This window comes from Rhea americana, unplaced genomic scaffold (assembly GCF_003343005.1).
Source record: "Rhea americana isolate MKP2758 unplaced genomic scaffold, rheAme1 scaffold_151, whole genome shotgun sequence".
NCBI lineage: Eukaryota > Metazoa > Chordata > Aves > Rheiformes > Rheidae > Rhea > Rhea americana.
This window is the reverse complement of record NW_028185606.1, coordinates 388,079-402,596: the sequence shown is the minus strand read 5'-3', so window position 1 is coordinate 402,596 and position 14,518 is coordinate 388,079. Positions and strand designations below refer to the sequence as shown.

General features: G+C 48.1%; 1 protein-coding gene across 8 annotated transcripts in view; it reads left to right on the top strand.

Annotated features, from left to right (window-relative positions):
• RASAL2 (RAS protein activator like 2) overlaps positions 1 to 14,518 on the top strand; it is a 124,279-nt gene that overhangs the window by 64,866 nt on the left and 44,895 nt on the right. For all 8 annotated transcript variants that reach the window (XM_085299627.1, XM_085299625.1, XM_085299622.1 and 5 more), the window contains exon 4: positions 10,705 to 10,811. In XM_085299627.1, coding sequence (XP_085155753.1) covers positions 10,705 to 10,811 — 107 coding nt within the window. The remainder of the gene's footprint in view (positions 1 to 10,704; positions 10,812 to 14,518) is intronic.

Genomic DNA, 14,518 nt, shown 5'->3' with positions numbered 1-14,518 from the left:
GGGCAAGAAGTAGGACCTTGGGAACTGCAGGCCAGTCAGCCTCACCTCAGTCCCTGGAAAGATGATGGAACAGCTCATCCTGGATGCCGTTTCTAAGCATRTGAAGGATAAGAATGTGATCAGGAGTAGTCAGYATGGATTCACAAAGAGCAAATCATACTGAATCAACCTCTTGCCTTCTGTGATGGGATGACTGGCTGGGTAGATGAAAGAAGAGCAGTGGAYGTTGTCTGCCGTGACTTCAGTAAGGCTTTTGACATCATCTCCCATGACATGCTCATAGGCAAGCTCAGGAAATGCAAGCTAGATGAGTGGACAGTGAGGTGGATTGAGAACTGGCTGAACGACAGAGCTTAGAGGGTTGTGATCAGTGATGCAGAATTAAGTTGGAGGCCTGTAGCTAGCGGTGTCCCCCAGAGATCAGTACTGGGTCCAGTCTTGTTCAACTTCTTCATCAGTGACCTGGATGAAGGGACAGAGTGCCTCCTCAGCAAGTTTGCTGATGATCCCAAGCTGGGAGGAGGGGCTGACACACCTGAGGGCTGTGCTGCCATTCAGGGAGACCTGGACAGGCTGGAGAGCTGGGCAGAGAGGAACCTCCTGAGGTTCAACAGAGGCAAGTGCAGGGTCCTGCATCTAGAGAGGAATAATCCCATGCACCAGTACAGCCTGCGGCCTGACCAGGAAAATGACCTGGGAGTGCTGATGGATGCCAAGTTAACTATGAKCCAGCAGTGTGCCCTTGTGGCCAAGAGGCCAAATGGYATCCTGGGGTACATTAGAGGAAGAGTGTTGTCATCAGGTTGAGCAAGGTGATCCTGCTGCTCAGCCCTGGTGATGCCACATCTGGAGTGCTACATCCACTACTGGACTCTCCAATGCAAGAGAGACATGGAGCTACTGGAGCAAGTCCAGTGAAGGGCTACTAAGATGCTGAAGCGACTGGAGCATCTCTCACATGAGGAAAGTCTGCAAGAGCTAGATCTGTTCAGTCTAGAGAAGAGAGGACTGAGGGGGGATCCTATCAATCTTTGTAAGTATCTGAAGGGAGAGTATAGAGGATGGGGTCAGACTCTTCTCAGTGGCGCCCAGCAATAGGACAAGAGGCAACGGGCACAAACTGAAACACAGGAAGTTCTACCTGAATGTGAGGAAAAACCTCTTTACTGTGAGGGAGACAGAGCACTGGAACAGGTTGTTCAGAGGAGGTTGTGGAGTCTCCTTCTCTGGAGATACTCAAAACCTGTCTGGATGCGATCCTGTACAACGTGCTGTAGRTGACCCTGCTTGAGTAAGGGAGTTGGACTAGATGGTCTCTAGAGSTCCCTTCCGACCTCAACCATTCTGTGATYCTGTGAAGTAAAGGACACTCTTCCAGTGGTAAAATATTATATTGCTTAGGTGCTGTGGCATGTAGAGATTGTATTCAGCTGGACAAGAGTTGCTGAGCAAGAGCACTTAAGACCTCTGGCTGTGCTAAAATCACTTCATTAAGCGATCTGGGAAGATGAAGTGCTGGATGATAACATGCATGGGCGAGCTTGTCATTCACTAGCGCGGTTTCACTCAGCGTGGCAGAATGGACTGGCTTAAAGAAGGACCTGACTGTCCTTTGAGTTTTTCTTGAAGAAAAAGGGCTTTCTGTGCACTTTGCCGTGCTCCGATAAGGCTATCCGTGTCTTATGTCCGAGGTAAGGCTACTGTTGACCTGCAGTGCAATGGAATAATCCCGTTAAGCTGWCCGTAGCTTGCCCGTAGGATGGTGTCACAACATTACAGGCTAGTTTAGCTTTTGTAGCTTAAACCAGAAAGTCATCCGTGTCACAAAATAATTGTGAATCCTTCTGTTGTGGTTCTGTAGTGCAAATGAATTACTCAGTCTTGTCCACCCAGATGCTTTTGAGCTAGAGTAGAGTGTAGTTCAGGTTGTTGCACTGTAATAACGCTTCTCAAAACAAGGGGACTTGCATTTGAGCTAGGCACTTAGACTGATTTAATGCAGGAAGTGGAGCCTTTTGCATCTAGAACTGGCACTTCTGGATGTCTGGAAAACTTACTTTTCAAGCTAGCTTGCTTATTCTGTGCCAGGGCATGGAATAGGATTGGAAAGTTGTTACCACTTGGCATTTTTCCTCATGCAGAATGGCTCAATTTTTCCTGTTTCCTAATGGATTGGCCTAGAGGTGGGGAGCGTTGTCTAGTATATATGACATTGATCCAGGAGTTGGGCAAGCAGAGGTTTATTGTTTCTTGTGCTTTAACTAGTGATGCAACCCCGGGCAAGCTATTTTATATGTCTCTGCCTGCCTTCTTCTTGGGGAAAAAAAAAATTGCCCTCTCGCTAGCCACTCTGCCACTGTTCTGGAGGGAGGATTTCATTTTTCAAGTGCATAAATATCCTGTCTTCCTCCACTCATAAATTAACTGTGAAACAGTTTAACAAGAATGACTTGGGTGTACAATGTCTAATGTATATTGCTGTGAAGAAATCGCCTACTGGCTATAGCAATATCCATCAATCAGTCAGTCAGTCTGTCCCTGGCGCAAGTGCGATCCATTTTTCCTTTCTTGTAAGTGCCTCATGCAGAGAGCATTAATACGTTATGGTTTATAATGCTCCTGCTGCTTGGTGCTGGCAAAGCATCCGCATCAGAAGGCATCTGCGCTTTATTATGTGCATATATTAGGAATTATCATTTACTAAAATTCCTTTAGCAAAATCTGAGCCCCTGTGCTTCTGTGAGTTTCACTTAGCAAGGGTGGTAATTTTTAAAGCCACGGGATGGCAAAGCTGCTTAGCTTCATAGGTTTCAACATCATAACTGTAGGAGGGTGACATTTCTGACAGCTGAAAAAGGAGCAGAAGCTCATTCACTGATGGTAATATAAAGAGTTACCAGTTGGGGATGTATACACATTTTAAATTACTAGCTTATATAAGATGTTCCGAAACGTAAAGGTTTGGTTTAATTTTTCAGCCTTGTGGGCGCTTTGGAAAGCAGGAGCAGGGGGGCTGAATCCCAGCAGTTCAAAGGAGACTTTTCATATTTTTACATGCTATTCTATATTAGGTACCTGTGCTAATTTTGGAAAACTATAGTCTCTCAAGGCAGAGACCAGTTTCTTATAAATATATTTTTAACCTATTATTTTGCTAATTTCTCCTACCTTTCCATACCTTTAGCTTTCGGTAATGGATGCTTGCCATCTCACATTTTGCCTAGTTTCTCTCTGGTCAGTAGGGCAATTTGTACGTGTATTTGCATGGATTCAATAATTTTTTTTCCACTGTAGTGCTCTCAGCATGTTTTGAATATTCCTCTCTGGCACATTTGCAACTTATCTCAAACACTGGTTGTCCTGGAAAATTCAGACAAGAGTTTTTTGAAAGATTTTTGAAAAGCTCTAAAACACAAGAGCCACATTAAGATGGAGAAAGACACATTTAAGAAGWTATTCACTGCCTTTCTTCTGTCTGTGGCAAGCTTTAAAAGGAGACTGATGCTGCTTCCCTGCTGCAGTCCTGGAGCAGGTTTTGTCTGTTTTTTGCACAGCGAGAGTTTTCAAAATTAAAATAAGTGCCATGGAGGAGTGGGTTGGGGTTTTTTTTGGTTATGGTTTTTTGTTTTGTTTTTTTTGAGTGATTGAAAGCGGACATTTGCAAAGGATGTAAATAGAGAGGTGATTTTTGATGCCCGAGTTTGATACTGGAGAGCATTAAAGCATTCAAATGTCAACCAATGCAGCGGTTAGGAGATGCGGCTAGATAAAATCCTTCTTGGAAACGGGGAGCAAACGGCTGACCGTGAGCGCAGTTAGCTGTTGGGATAGGCTGACCCTTCGCGGTGGCCGTTCAAATTGCACACCTTTCTCCTAGAGGTGTCTTTATTCACGTATAAATAGTGTCGGACRGGTGAGAGGCGCTGGGTGCCGTTCTAGGGGTGTTTCAAGCAAATCGGATTAGGTGACCGCGGTGATTATTGCTGCTTTCAAATTTGATGATTTTGCTATTGCTAAATGCCAGGGGTTCGTCGGCATTTGAGAGTCGCTCTGAATTTTCTGGGTTTTTAGTAGTAGTGTTTTAATGACTTCTGAGGAGGACTTTCCCGTTCGCCCTTCTCTTCTGCTGCGCCTCTCCGCTGCGCAGCCAGGCGTCCTGCGGGACGCTGTGGCCTCTCTCTAGCCATTAAACCGCACCGAACGAGGCAAGTAGCAGGGAAGGATTTCTGCAGACTTCCCCCCCCCCCCCMATGAGTTTCCCCAGGAATATTAATGCCGTGTTAAACAGGAGAACGAGGGGTCCCGTGTCCCCTCGTGAACGGTGCGTTTCTCCCCCCCGCCCTTTTTTTTTTCTTCTTTTCTTTTTTTTCCCTTTTCCTTTCCCCGTTTCTGCGTGGTGCAGAGGGACGGCGCTGGGGGGAGGCAGCGCTGCCCGCCCACCCTGCCCGCCCCTGCCTTCCCCGCCGCGCTCGCTTACCGGGGGATGCGGGCGAGCGGCTGGATAGCAGCGCCGAAGATGAGGAAAGCCTCCTCCCCTTCCTCGGTACGGTAGGGTGCTGCTCCTGTTCTCTCTGACCCTCTCCGGAGGTTGCCGCTTCCACGGGCGCTTAAATCCCTGCAGTCCAAAGTCACCCGACGTTATTACTTTGTAAAAGCTTTTAAACTCGCTTAGAAGCTGCTTAAAAKAGTCGCCAAGGGGCAAAGCCCGAGTTGTAAGCGGGCACGTGGCACCCGAGCAGGGCCGGGGAGCGTTCCCGGGCTGAGCGGTGTCGCTGCAAGCCCGGCTTGCTTTGCCGCGGTGCCGTCGGGCCAGCCGATGCCGGCGCTCACTCCGCTTCTGCCTGCGCCTGCCTGCGAGTTTGCTTCTCGACCGCATGCGATGTTAGCGAGTTAAATCCGGGAGGGAACTTGGCGGGTTTTGCTTCTCACGAGGCATGTTTCCTGCACTTGCAAAAAAAAAAAAGGAAAAAAAAGAAGAAGGAAAAAGAAACATTTCAACCCAAGGATGATCAGGTACTTCTGTAGCCTAGAAATTAAATGTAGAAAGCACAGTGCAACAGTTCTGTGCTCTGCTTCTGGATACTAGCGCAGTAGTTTAGCCGCCCTCGAGTAGAAAATCACTTACTTTGAATATCTTATCTATAGCTCAGCCTTAATGCATCTTCCAACTCTTACAGGTATTAAACAGCATTCTCGCATCGCAGCTGACTGCTGTTCCGTGTGTCCCTCCGAGCTGTTGCTCGAGCTGTTGTTGCTTGGTTTTGTTCGTTTAGTCTTTTCTCTGTAAACGGTTCCTTCTCACTCCATGTTTTTGATTGTCCTCAGAATTTGTTTGGTATTGATAGTTTCTAGGCACTGAACGGTTCAGAAGGACAACTTCACATGCGGTGTGCCCTTTTCCGTTTCCACGGGCTATTARCTCCAGTTGTGGTGGCTCCAGTATCCTTTTTTCCCCAAGAAATAGCRGCTTTTTCCCAAGAAATAGCGGCCACCCTTGTGGATTTTTAGCTGTCAGTCCAGCAGGCAGCCTTCAGTGCGGATGCAGGTTTTGGTTGCCCCCCACCCAGGCAGTGAGCGGGCTCCTGGGGTGGCCAGGCACGTCGCTGTATGCCGTGGCCTTCGTTGGGAGCATCGTGCCCGAAGGGAGCAGGGACGAGGGCATGCGTGGGTCGGGCCCCACCGCCGCTCTCAAGGAGGCTGCTCATTTCCTCTGTTCTCCCACRTTTCCATTTTGTTCGGCCCTAAGGGGTCTGCAGGATGTCTCCTGGCCAGCACCTCGAAGCACCAGGCAGTGTTGTTCAGCCCAGGCTCTGAACGGTGCTGCAGAGGTGAGCTATGTAGCAGAGCACTTTTTTTGGCCTCCAAGTATGTATTTTTGTGTAAAATAWTTTTTTCTTAGAGATACTAATTCCCCAATTCTGTCTGTAGCCCACGGCCGCGTTTAAGGTTCAGTGGCATCCTGTAGATGCCTACARTACACTGAGAGTCTCCTTTTTGTGTCCGTAATGGTGATTCTTCCTGCTCAGGGGCAAAATCCTGCCGTCCTGAGCAAGAAGYGCTGAAGCTCAGAGCGGTCTTCTGGCCTGCTGAGAGGAGCAGGGAAGAGCCAGAGAGCTTTGCTGCATTGGAGCGCCGGTCACGTGCGAGAATATCCCGCGAASCAGAGCAAAAGGGCGCTTTGTGGAGAATATCTCAGTTTGCAGCCCTGCAGAGAGACGGTTCCTGAAAGCCGTGGCTCGAGGCTGTCGGTTAATAATGAGGATAATAAATATTGATATCATACTCATGTGCGTCTAAGCCATAAGCCTCTGAGCAAATTGCATTGCAGGAACGAGTTAGCGTGCGTCAGCTGAGCCGTGCTAATTGCGTGTGCGCAGTCTCTCCGTGCAGCAAGCACAAGGTAATTTGAATGAGCAGAGGCAGTCCAAGATTGTTAGGAGCTAGCAAGGCCATCACATCTCTGGGTCCTGTGCTCAAGCTCTTCGTGTCTGCTGCATGTCATTGGCATGGTGGTCCTGGCCGTTTGTATCGCTGCGCGTAGCGTCCAGCGGCGAACGGGGTTTGGGGGCTGACGCGTAAGGAGGTTAAGAGGCACCTCGAACTGCCTGTTCTCGTTTCAACTGGACATGCCCATTATCCAGAGGGTACGTTGGGAAGCTGGGACACATGTCTGCTTCCCCCTGGCTTGCATATGTGGAGCTGGAGGCTGCCTTGGCACGGGGGCTCCCTCGGGCAGCTGCCGACGTCGGAGCTGCTGAATGCCACCTCCAGGTTCTCAAGAACATGCCGCAGAAAGTGACCCTGATGGTCAGCACTTGAAAGCTGCTAACRGATGTCTCCAAGGATGCTCGTGCCCTTTCTCCCAGCCTGCTCCGTGTATTCATTGGTTTTGCTCGTCTTGGAGACTGTGAGTTCCTGGAGGCTCAGTGGCTTAAAATGTCACTTCAATGACTTCAGCTGCCATGAGGTTGTCTGCTGCATGCCTTCTGCCGTGGGCCCAATGCAATTGCACTTTTCCTAGTGCCAGCACAACGCAAGCAGCTACCACCAACAGAATTAGCTTCATGTTAATTCAGAGTCTGTGATGTTCACTCAGATCCTCAATCCCCAGTGAAGCACAGTGTCTTCCTTGAAAATCCCTGCTCATGGATGAGAACATCTCTTCTGGTCTTTTTTTACCCCATATCTAGATGTCTCAATAAATATTGAAGAACTATCACAGCAAATTTCAGTTTTCTCCATTAAGATATACCTGGTAGAATTTCCAAGATGTGTTTTGGTCAGAATGYGTTTGGATGTCAGGACATGAAAATTCAAGTCATATTTTTTTTTCTGAGTTTGCTTTTTATCTAGGCTTTTTACGTGGGCATTTAATTACTTTTTTATAATGGTCTGTGAATGGGGCCCGAATCTGAGTTCTCTCCGAGTGAGAAAAATGAAAGAATGCGTACCCCACGAGATAAYAGGGACCTTTTTCCTTTTGTAATTTGTTTTCTTATGAGACTTGTTATTTCATTGGGTAGTGCTCATTTGGAAGACRCTCTTCAGACACAGCTCTTCTTCTTGTTCCCTTTTATAAATCTCCCAACACTTGCTTTCTTGCTGCTTTTTATTATTCTCTGTAATTTTGCCTGCTGGGAGGTGTTTTCACCCCCGATTCATTTTATTCTATTTATTTATTTATTTATTTAAGCAGAAACCCTAAGTAAAGACTGACTGTCCCCAGCAAGATCTTTCTCATTAGCGTTGTCACTTGGCCGCTCGGACACAAGCCTGTAGGGACGACGGGACAGAAACGGTCTCTTCCGCCCGACCAAAGCTGCGAGCGCCGTAACGTTACTCAAGGTGGGCGCAGCRCCGATCCATCGGACATCGCCTTGGGGCTGGGGGGGGGTTTGCGTACTTGTTGCAACGCTTATTGATTTTTTTTTCTTTTTAGAAGGCTTTAAAAGTGAATTAGAGACTCCCTTTTTAATAGGCTCAACGCGGCAGTTTATTTAGACTGAAAGTATTCTCATTAGCAGGCCAGCTGCGTGTTCCCGCCCGTAAAACCAAGCAGAACCAGCGGGTTGGAAAAGAAACTGGAGGAGGCCAAGCCACGGGGATCGCGGGAGCGTCTCGGGAATCGTTATTTACGTGCTGTGCTGGGCGCTCGGCAACTCGCGGTGAGGAAAAAGAAATGCCGACGGGAGCGGAGCGAAGAGGCRGCAGCTCTCTTTGGGTCTCTTCTTTTCCCCCGCCCTGTGCAAAGCGAGGGTCCAGCGCGGCGGTTCCGGCGGGCGGCGGGGGGATCTGTGGGCATCGCCGCGGCGAAGCRCTCGCCCGGCGGCTGCGTTTGGGGGTCCCGTCTCCCAACGCTACCTGCCCCGGGCGTGCTGTGGCCCGTCCGCGCTTGGACCCGAGGCCCTTGGGTTTGGAAGCGTCGCCCGTAAAAGAAACGGCGAGTCGMAAGAAAGCGCTGCAGGGTTTTCGTTCTGTTAATCTGCAAGACAGCTGTATACCCGGGGATAACCGCTTAAATTACACTTGAATTTGAAAAAAAAGAAAATATTGCCCAGAGGTRAGTGAACGGCACTAAAAAAATAGTAATCAAGGATGCTTTGCGTAATTCGGGTGCTTTATTTTCTTTAGGTACCTCCCCCTTGCTGGCACCCTCTYGGGGTGCATCGCTGCCCTGTGTGTCCCCCGCGCCCCAAAAACRGTCTTTAAAAGAACAGCTTTGCTTTAAAAAAAAGGAAGGGCACGGGTTGCTCACTGATCCCCGATGCCGGGAGGGAGGCGGCAGGCCTGCCTCGGCGCCGGCCGCGGCTCCGGCGGGCGCTGCCGGTTCCGGCCCAGAGTGCCGGCGCCCTTTGTGAGCCGCGGGCCGCGGTGCAGCGCGGCGCGGGGCTCCCACCGCTCGGCGCCCGCTTCCCCGCGCGCTCCGGGGCCGCTCCYGGCCCGCCGGGATGGAGGGGGAGTAGCATCCCGCCGGAGCCCGGAGCRGCGTGTTTTCCCACCTCCCTCAGCCGCGCTCGGGGGGAAGCTCGTTGCACCAGGATACCGGTTTCCCCCACGGCGAGGCTTCGCCCGCTGGCGGCCCCAGCGCCTCGAGCCAGGTAGGACGCAGGGCCGGAGCACCCCCGCGGCGCCTCCGAGGTCGTCTTTTCCTCCGGAGACGGGAAGAGGGCACGGAAAGGGTTTGCGGCCGCGGAAGCGGGGCGGTTTGTCCGCAGCCGCGGCGGCGCGTGGCCCCCGTGGGTTTGCAGCTCCGGCACCGCAGCTCGGGCGAGATCAAAATCCTGCGTGCAAAGGCATCGCAGGTAACGCTGTCCCTGAAGAAGGTGGGTGGGTTTTTTTTCCTTTTTCTTTTTTTTTCCTTTTTCCCTTTGGTTTTTGCGAGGAGACGGCGGCTCTCGCGGCGCCAGCTGGCCGCGCGTCTCCGCGAGCCCCGCTCCGCCGGTGCCGCTGCCGCTCGGGAGGCCCGGCGCGGTTGCCCGTGGMGGGGGGAAGCCGGCAGCTGGGCGTCTGTTAATAGCCTGGAAGTAACTAATGAGGATGTGCAGCGCGAGCGATTGATTGAGGCGCTGCAGTCCTGGGCGCTGCGCTCCCCCTCGCTCGGCGGCTCTCCGCAGGCTGGGAAAAGGGGGGAGGAGGGAGGGAGGGAGGGAGAGGCGGCGCGGGAGCCGCTCGCTCCCGCCTGCAAGTAGCACGGATCCCGGGGGCCGGAGCCGGGAAGGGCGGGAGGCGAAATGCCGCCGGCCGGAGCCGCCGTTGCGGCGCGGCAGGTAGCGGTGGGCTCCTCGGCGGGCAGCGGTGTCGTCCCTTCGCCGCGTTAAGGATGCCGCGCGCGGCCGGATCGCTTTAAGGCTGCCGACCGAGCTGGAGATGGGCAGCAGCTGCGATAAAGGTATCCGTGTGCTCCGCAGCCGGCTGCGCGTGCCTCGCCGCGTGGGGAGAGACGTCTGTGTGTCCTGCGCGTCCGTTTGCACGGGAGACCTTAKTTTGTGTGCGCCGGTGTGCATGCTTTATGGTCGCTACAACCAGATACAAGCACGTCTCGCAGGAATATTTATGCTCGTCAGAGCAGCCCGCATGGATTTAGGATGCCAAAGTCGTATCTTAGTAAGGTCATATTGCCAGAACGAGGAGAGTTTGACCTATATATATATATATATATATATTTTTTTTTTTTTTTTAATCTGCAGAGATATGTATGTCATACTCTGCAGGCAGTCGCGAGCCTTCTGATGATCGTACGCCTTGAGCCCGCGGGATGATCATATAGGACCGAACTTTGACCTTTGTCAAGTCGTGTTCAGCCAGGGCTAAAATTGAGCTTCCCCRTGTCTCGGTTTCGGTCGTCTGTTAATTACTGCATAGCTAATGTGAAAAAAAAAAGGAATAGTGTAAAGTTTTCGGCATAGTAGCTCACGAACAGTAATAGAATACCAAATACCTTTGGGTATTGATCTGCACCAGTTTTTTTATTTTAATTGCCTATTGCCTAGGATCGGGTCGGATTCATAACCTTGAATCTGCGAGTGGAAATGCCGTTGTAATTTAGTAAGTGAATCGGGCGTAGAAAAATAAGCGAGTGTAATTCAGCAGCTTGCARTTCGCTGGAAACTTTGCCGAGGCGTCTGTCCTGTGCAGCGTAAAACCCGACTTGTCGCCCACCCTCCTGCGCCCGTTCACCTTCCTTTTCTTTTTTTCTCCTCTCAGAGGTCCCAGCAGAGAGATCTCCTCGCAGACGGAGCATCTCGGGGACCAGCACGTCGGAGAAGACCAACTCCATGGATGCTTCGAACACCTCTCCTTTCAAAGTGCCGGTAAGTGTGCCCTCCCTACCAGCGAGCAATTTTTCCCATCGAATCGGAGGTGGAGTTGGAAATATCATAATATAGAAGCAGACTATGAGAAGGAAGGGGAATTTAGTTAGTATTGCTAATCTGTCAGGAGGTGGTAGTATCAGCTGCTATATATTACCGGTAATATTTCTGGTAGATCTGTAATTTGCTTATTTGTACTGGAGTGATCTAAAGCTGCAAATAGCAGCACATCAGCATTAATGTGGGCAGCAACCTATATAAATAGTTCTGAAGTCACTGCCARGGTTTGCATTATATATTCAATTTTTGGCTAGGAAAAAATCCGTTAGGTTAGTGATGGCATGTTATTTTTCCTTCGTATCAATGAAATACATAGAAAATTGAGATGGCTTTATGGCTTGCTTGGAAGCTGGTGAAATCTCTGCATGAAGGTTGATTGCTCTTTGCATCTTTTGCGGTGAGTTCAGTTGGCTCTGCATCCAGATGAGACATTTTCAGCTCAAGTCTGGATTTTCTTGTCTGGGTCCATCTCTGGACAGTGTATCCAGAGCAGGAGCACAAAGACCTTTCTAATGTTAGACTGAAGGCAAATGCCTCTCAATTTAAAATGAAGTGTTCAGTAATGTTTTTAACAATAGTTTTTCTTGGTTTAAAATATCTAASTTGAATACTACATTATACTTTAATATTTCTCCCTATGTGGGAAGAAATCTCTCTCCTTTAAAACCTGAGGGGGGGGGGAAGAAAAGAATTGTCTAGTGAAGATTATTTTTTCTTATATTCTCTATAGACACAGGTACCATTTCGGTACCTCAGTCTATATATTCCTGTATTGCTTTAGGTTACATTCATCACTTCTAAGCATACTTCCTAGCTCACTTCAGATCCAAACATGTGTCTAGACTTGTTCTTGAAGTCCTACACTGTGTCATCTTTAAAAATAAAAATAAATAAACAAAGAATTTGACAACAGCTACTTAAATTATAAAAGGTAGGTCAGAGTTTATAGAAAATGTGATCTCTTAAGCAACGTATAAACTCATGGTGTATTGGAATTACAGAGGAGAGCAGAGGGAAGGGCTGTCTCACAACCTGGTTGCTTTCTAACTTCTTTCAATCAGTGTAAGTATAGTGGGTAACCATGTTTAGTCCCTTTTTAGAATCGTAGGATAATTTAGATAGGAAGGGACTTCTGGAAGTCTCTGGTCAACCCCCCTCTTCCAAGTAGGGCCAGCAGATTGCTCAGGACCTTTCTGGTCAGGTTTTGAAAGTTTCCATGGATGCAGATCTCACAGCCTCCTGGGCAGCCTGTCCTGATATTTGACTGTCATCGTTGTGACCATTTTTTTTKKKKKGGKGKGTGTGTGTGTGTGCGCGCGCACGCGCGGAGGCTTTCTCAGAAGTTAAATCTTGTTCTGATAATGTCTGCTGAAAAACTCTGAATCCATTTTCATCTAGTCTGAAAATATCCGAAGTAGCATTTGTATCAGAAGATATTGCTTAGCCTGGAGAATAGAAAGCTCGAGGAGGGAATCTTATCAGTGTGTACGAATACTGATGGGAGGGAATAAAGAAGGAGCCAGACTGTTCTCAGTGCTGCTCAGTCAGTGGGCACAAACTGAAATACAAGAAATTCTGTTTAAACATAAGAAAAAACTTTTTTACTGTGAGAGTGACTTGAGTACAGGAAGAGGTTGCCCAGACAGGTTGCGTAGTCTCCGTCCTTGAAGATACTCAAAACCCAAATGGAAACAGGCCTGAGCAACCAACTCTAGGTGACCCTGCTTGAGCCAGGGAGGTTGGACTCCCTAGATGATCTCCAGAGGTCCCTGCCAACCCCAGCTATTTTGTGGTTCTAAGAAGTGTCCTCCATTGCTTCAGTGATTTGTTTTCTGGATGGTATTTGGGAGAGAGAAAAAATTTTTTGTTCTAGTTGCATGTGAAGTTATCGCAAGAATATTCTATTATGTCAAATTCTGAGATTTTGATGATCAGCTGTGGTCCATATGGTTCCAGGAGGATTTCTGTACTCTGAGAAGATTCAAAAGTCTTAGCAATTCTCATTTTCATTTATGGCAAGTTCTCCATCTTCTTTGTCTTCATCTATAAGTAATTGCCCTAGCCTTTAGATGAGTATATTTGCTGTGCCTTTAGATGTGTGTGTGTGTGTGTGTGTACATATATATACATACATACATACATACATATATATATATATATATATATATATGTATATATATAGTGGTAGTTTGTCTGACAACTGCAAGCTATATGTCAGAATCATTTACTGACTATCTGTATTGCGTTTTTTATACCTCTCTGTGTGTTTTTATTCATTTTTGTGCATCTTTATGTTGATCATACCTTTAAATATTGTCTTAACATTTCTCAAATTCTTCTCTAATACTTACTAGCCCTCCTCCTCTTCAAAGCAAAAACCTTGCAGAATATTTCTCATTTCCTCTGGCACATTATTGGGGTTTTAAGAATCTCTGGCAAAGAGATTCAGGAAGCAAGCTGTCTTCCTTGGACATAAAGGAGAAAAAATTAGAAGGTATTTCTGCCCCATGTAACTGGTACTGAGCTTCCCTGTCTGTCTAGCCACCTGTATACCCAGGAGCGTAATACACCCTTCTGCCTTGCAGAGGGACAAGGCTTCTGGCTTAGTAGGCTTGTTCTGAATAATCCATTTATGTGCTGTTGTATGCTGTTATATGTACCATTTATATGCCAACTCCTGATCTGTTTAGAAGAGCAAGCTGCAGGTTGCTTAGGAGTACAAATGAGTTCAAACCAGAAGTACTCCAACAAAACCAAAAACTGAAACAGCAGTACACTGCAGCTGCTTTCAGCCCTCAAGTCTRCAGTGTAGCTGTCACTGTTTGGAAAAACAAAAGCACAAGTTCCCTTAATACCCATTTTCTAAATGTCTRCAATAGATCTCAAAAAATGTATATATTTTTAAGTCATTATAGGCACTCTTATGGCCTTACCTTGRAGCTGTTTGCAGACCACTGATGTGAGACTTCCATGAGGCAGCCAAGTCATGTTACCTGTGCCGGAGAGCTGGGAAAGCCTCRGTGTCACCAAGGAAGAAAAATCTCTCCCTATTTTACCATCATTAGATCTGCAAAAATCCACAAATTTAGCAGGTTATCTGAAGTGTGCTATACCTTTTCTGCTCGCTGCTTGAGGTTTCTAGAAGAAGGCACCTTAAGACAGGGGTCGACTTAACCTTCTTCCACACTGATGAAGAATTATGCTGAGACTTTCAAAATAAGTTGCATTTGCAGCTTTTTAAGTTTGCCTCTCCGAAAAGCTATTTAAAAACCGCCTCCTCAAGAAGACGGTGACTTCCAGCGTGTTCTGTGCAGTTTTTCCCTCAAACACCAGGCARTGGTACTCGCGCAGAACAAGGCAGCTGTGATTTGTAATACAGCTAATGGGCCTTTGTCTCGCATTTGGAATTTTGATTCATAACTGCATAATGGCCTTTAAGTGACTATTTCCTTGAGGAGACGTCTTTAAGTAATCTCTGCAGTGGAGGTGGTCAGCGAAGGATTTATTTKAAGGGATGGACACCTAACGCTTGGGAAATTTGCCTTCCTACCTCCTCTGTGTGCACTGGAGGAAAAGGCATTTTATAGTCAAGCTTACTATTGTGTGGGAAGTGTAATCTCAGCAACTATAAACATAATTTGGTTTAG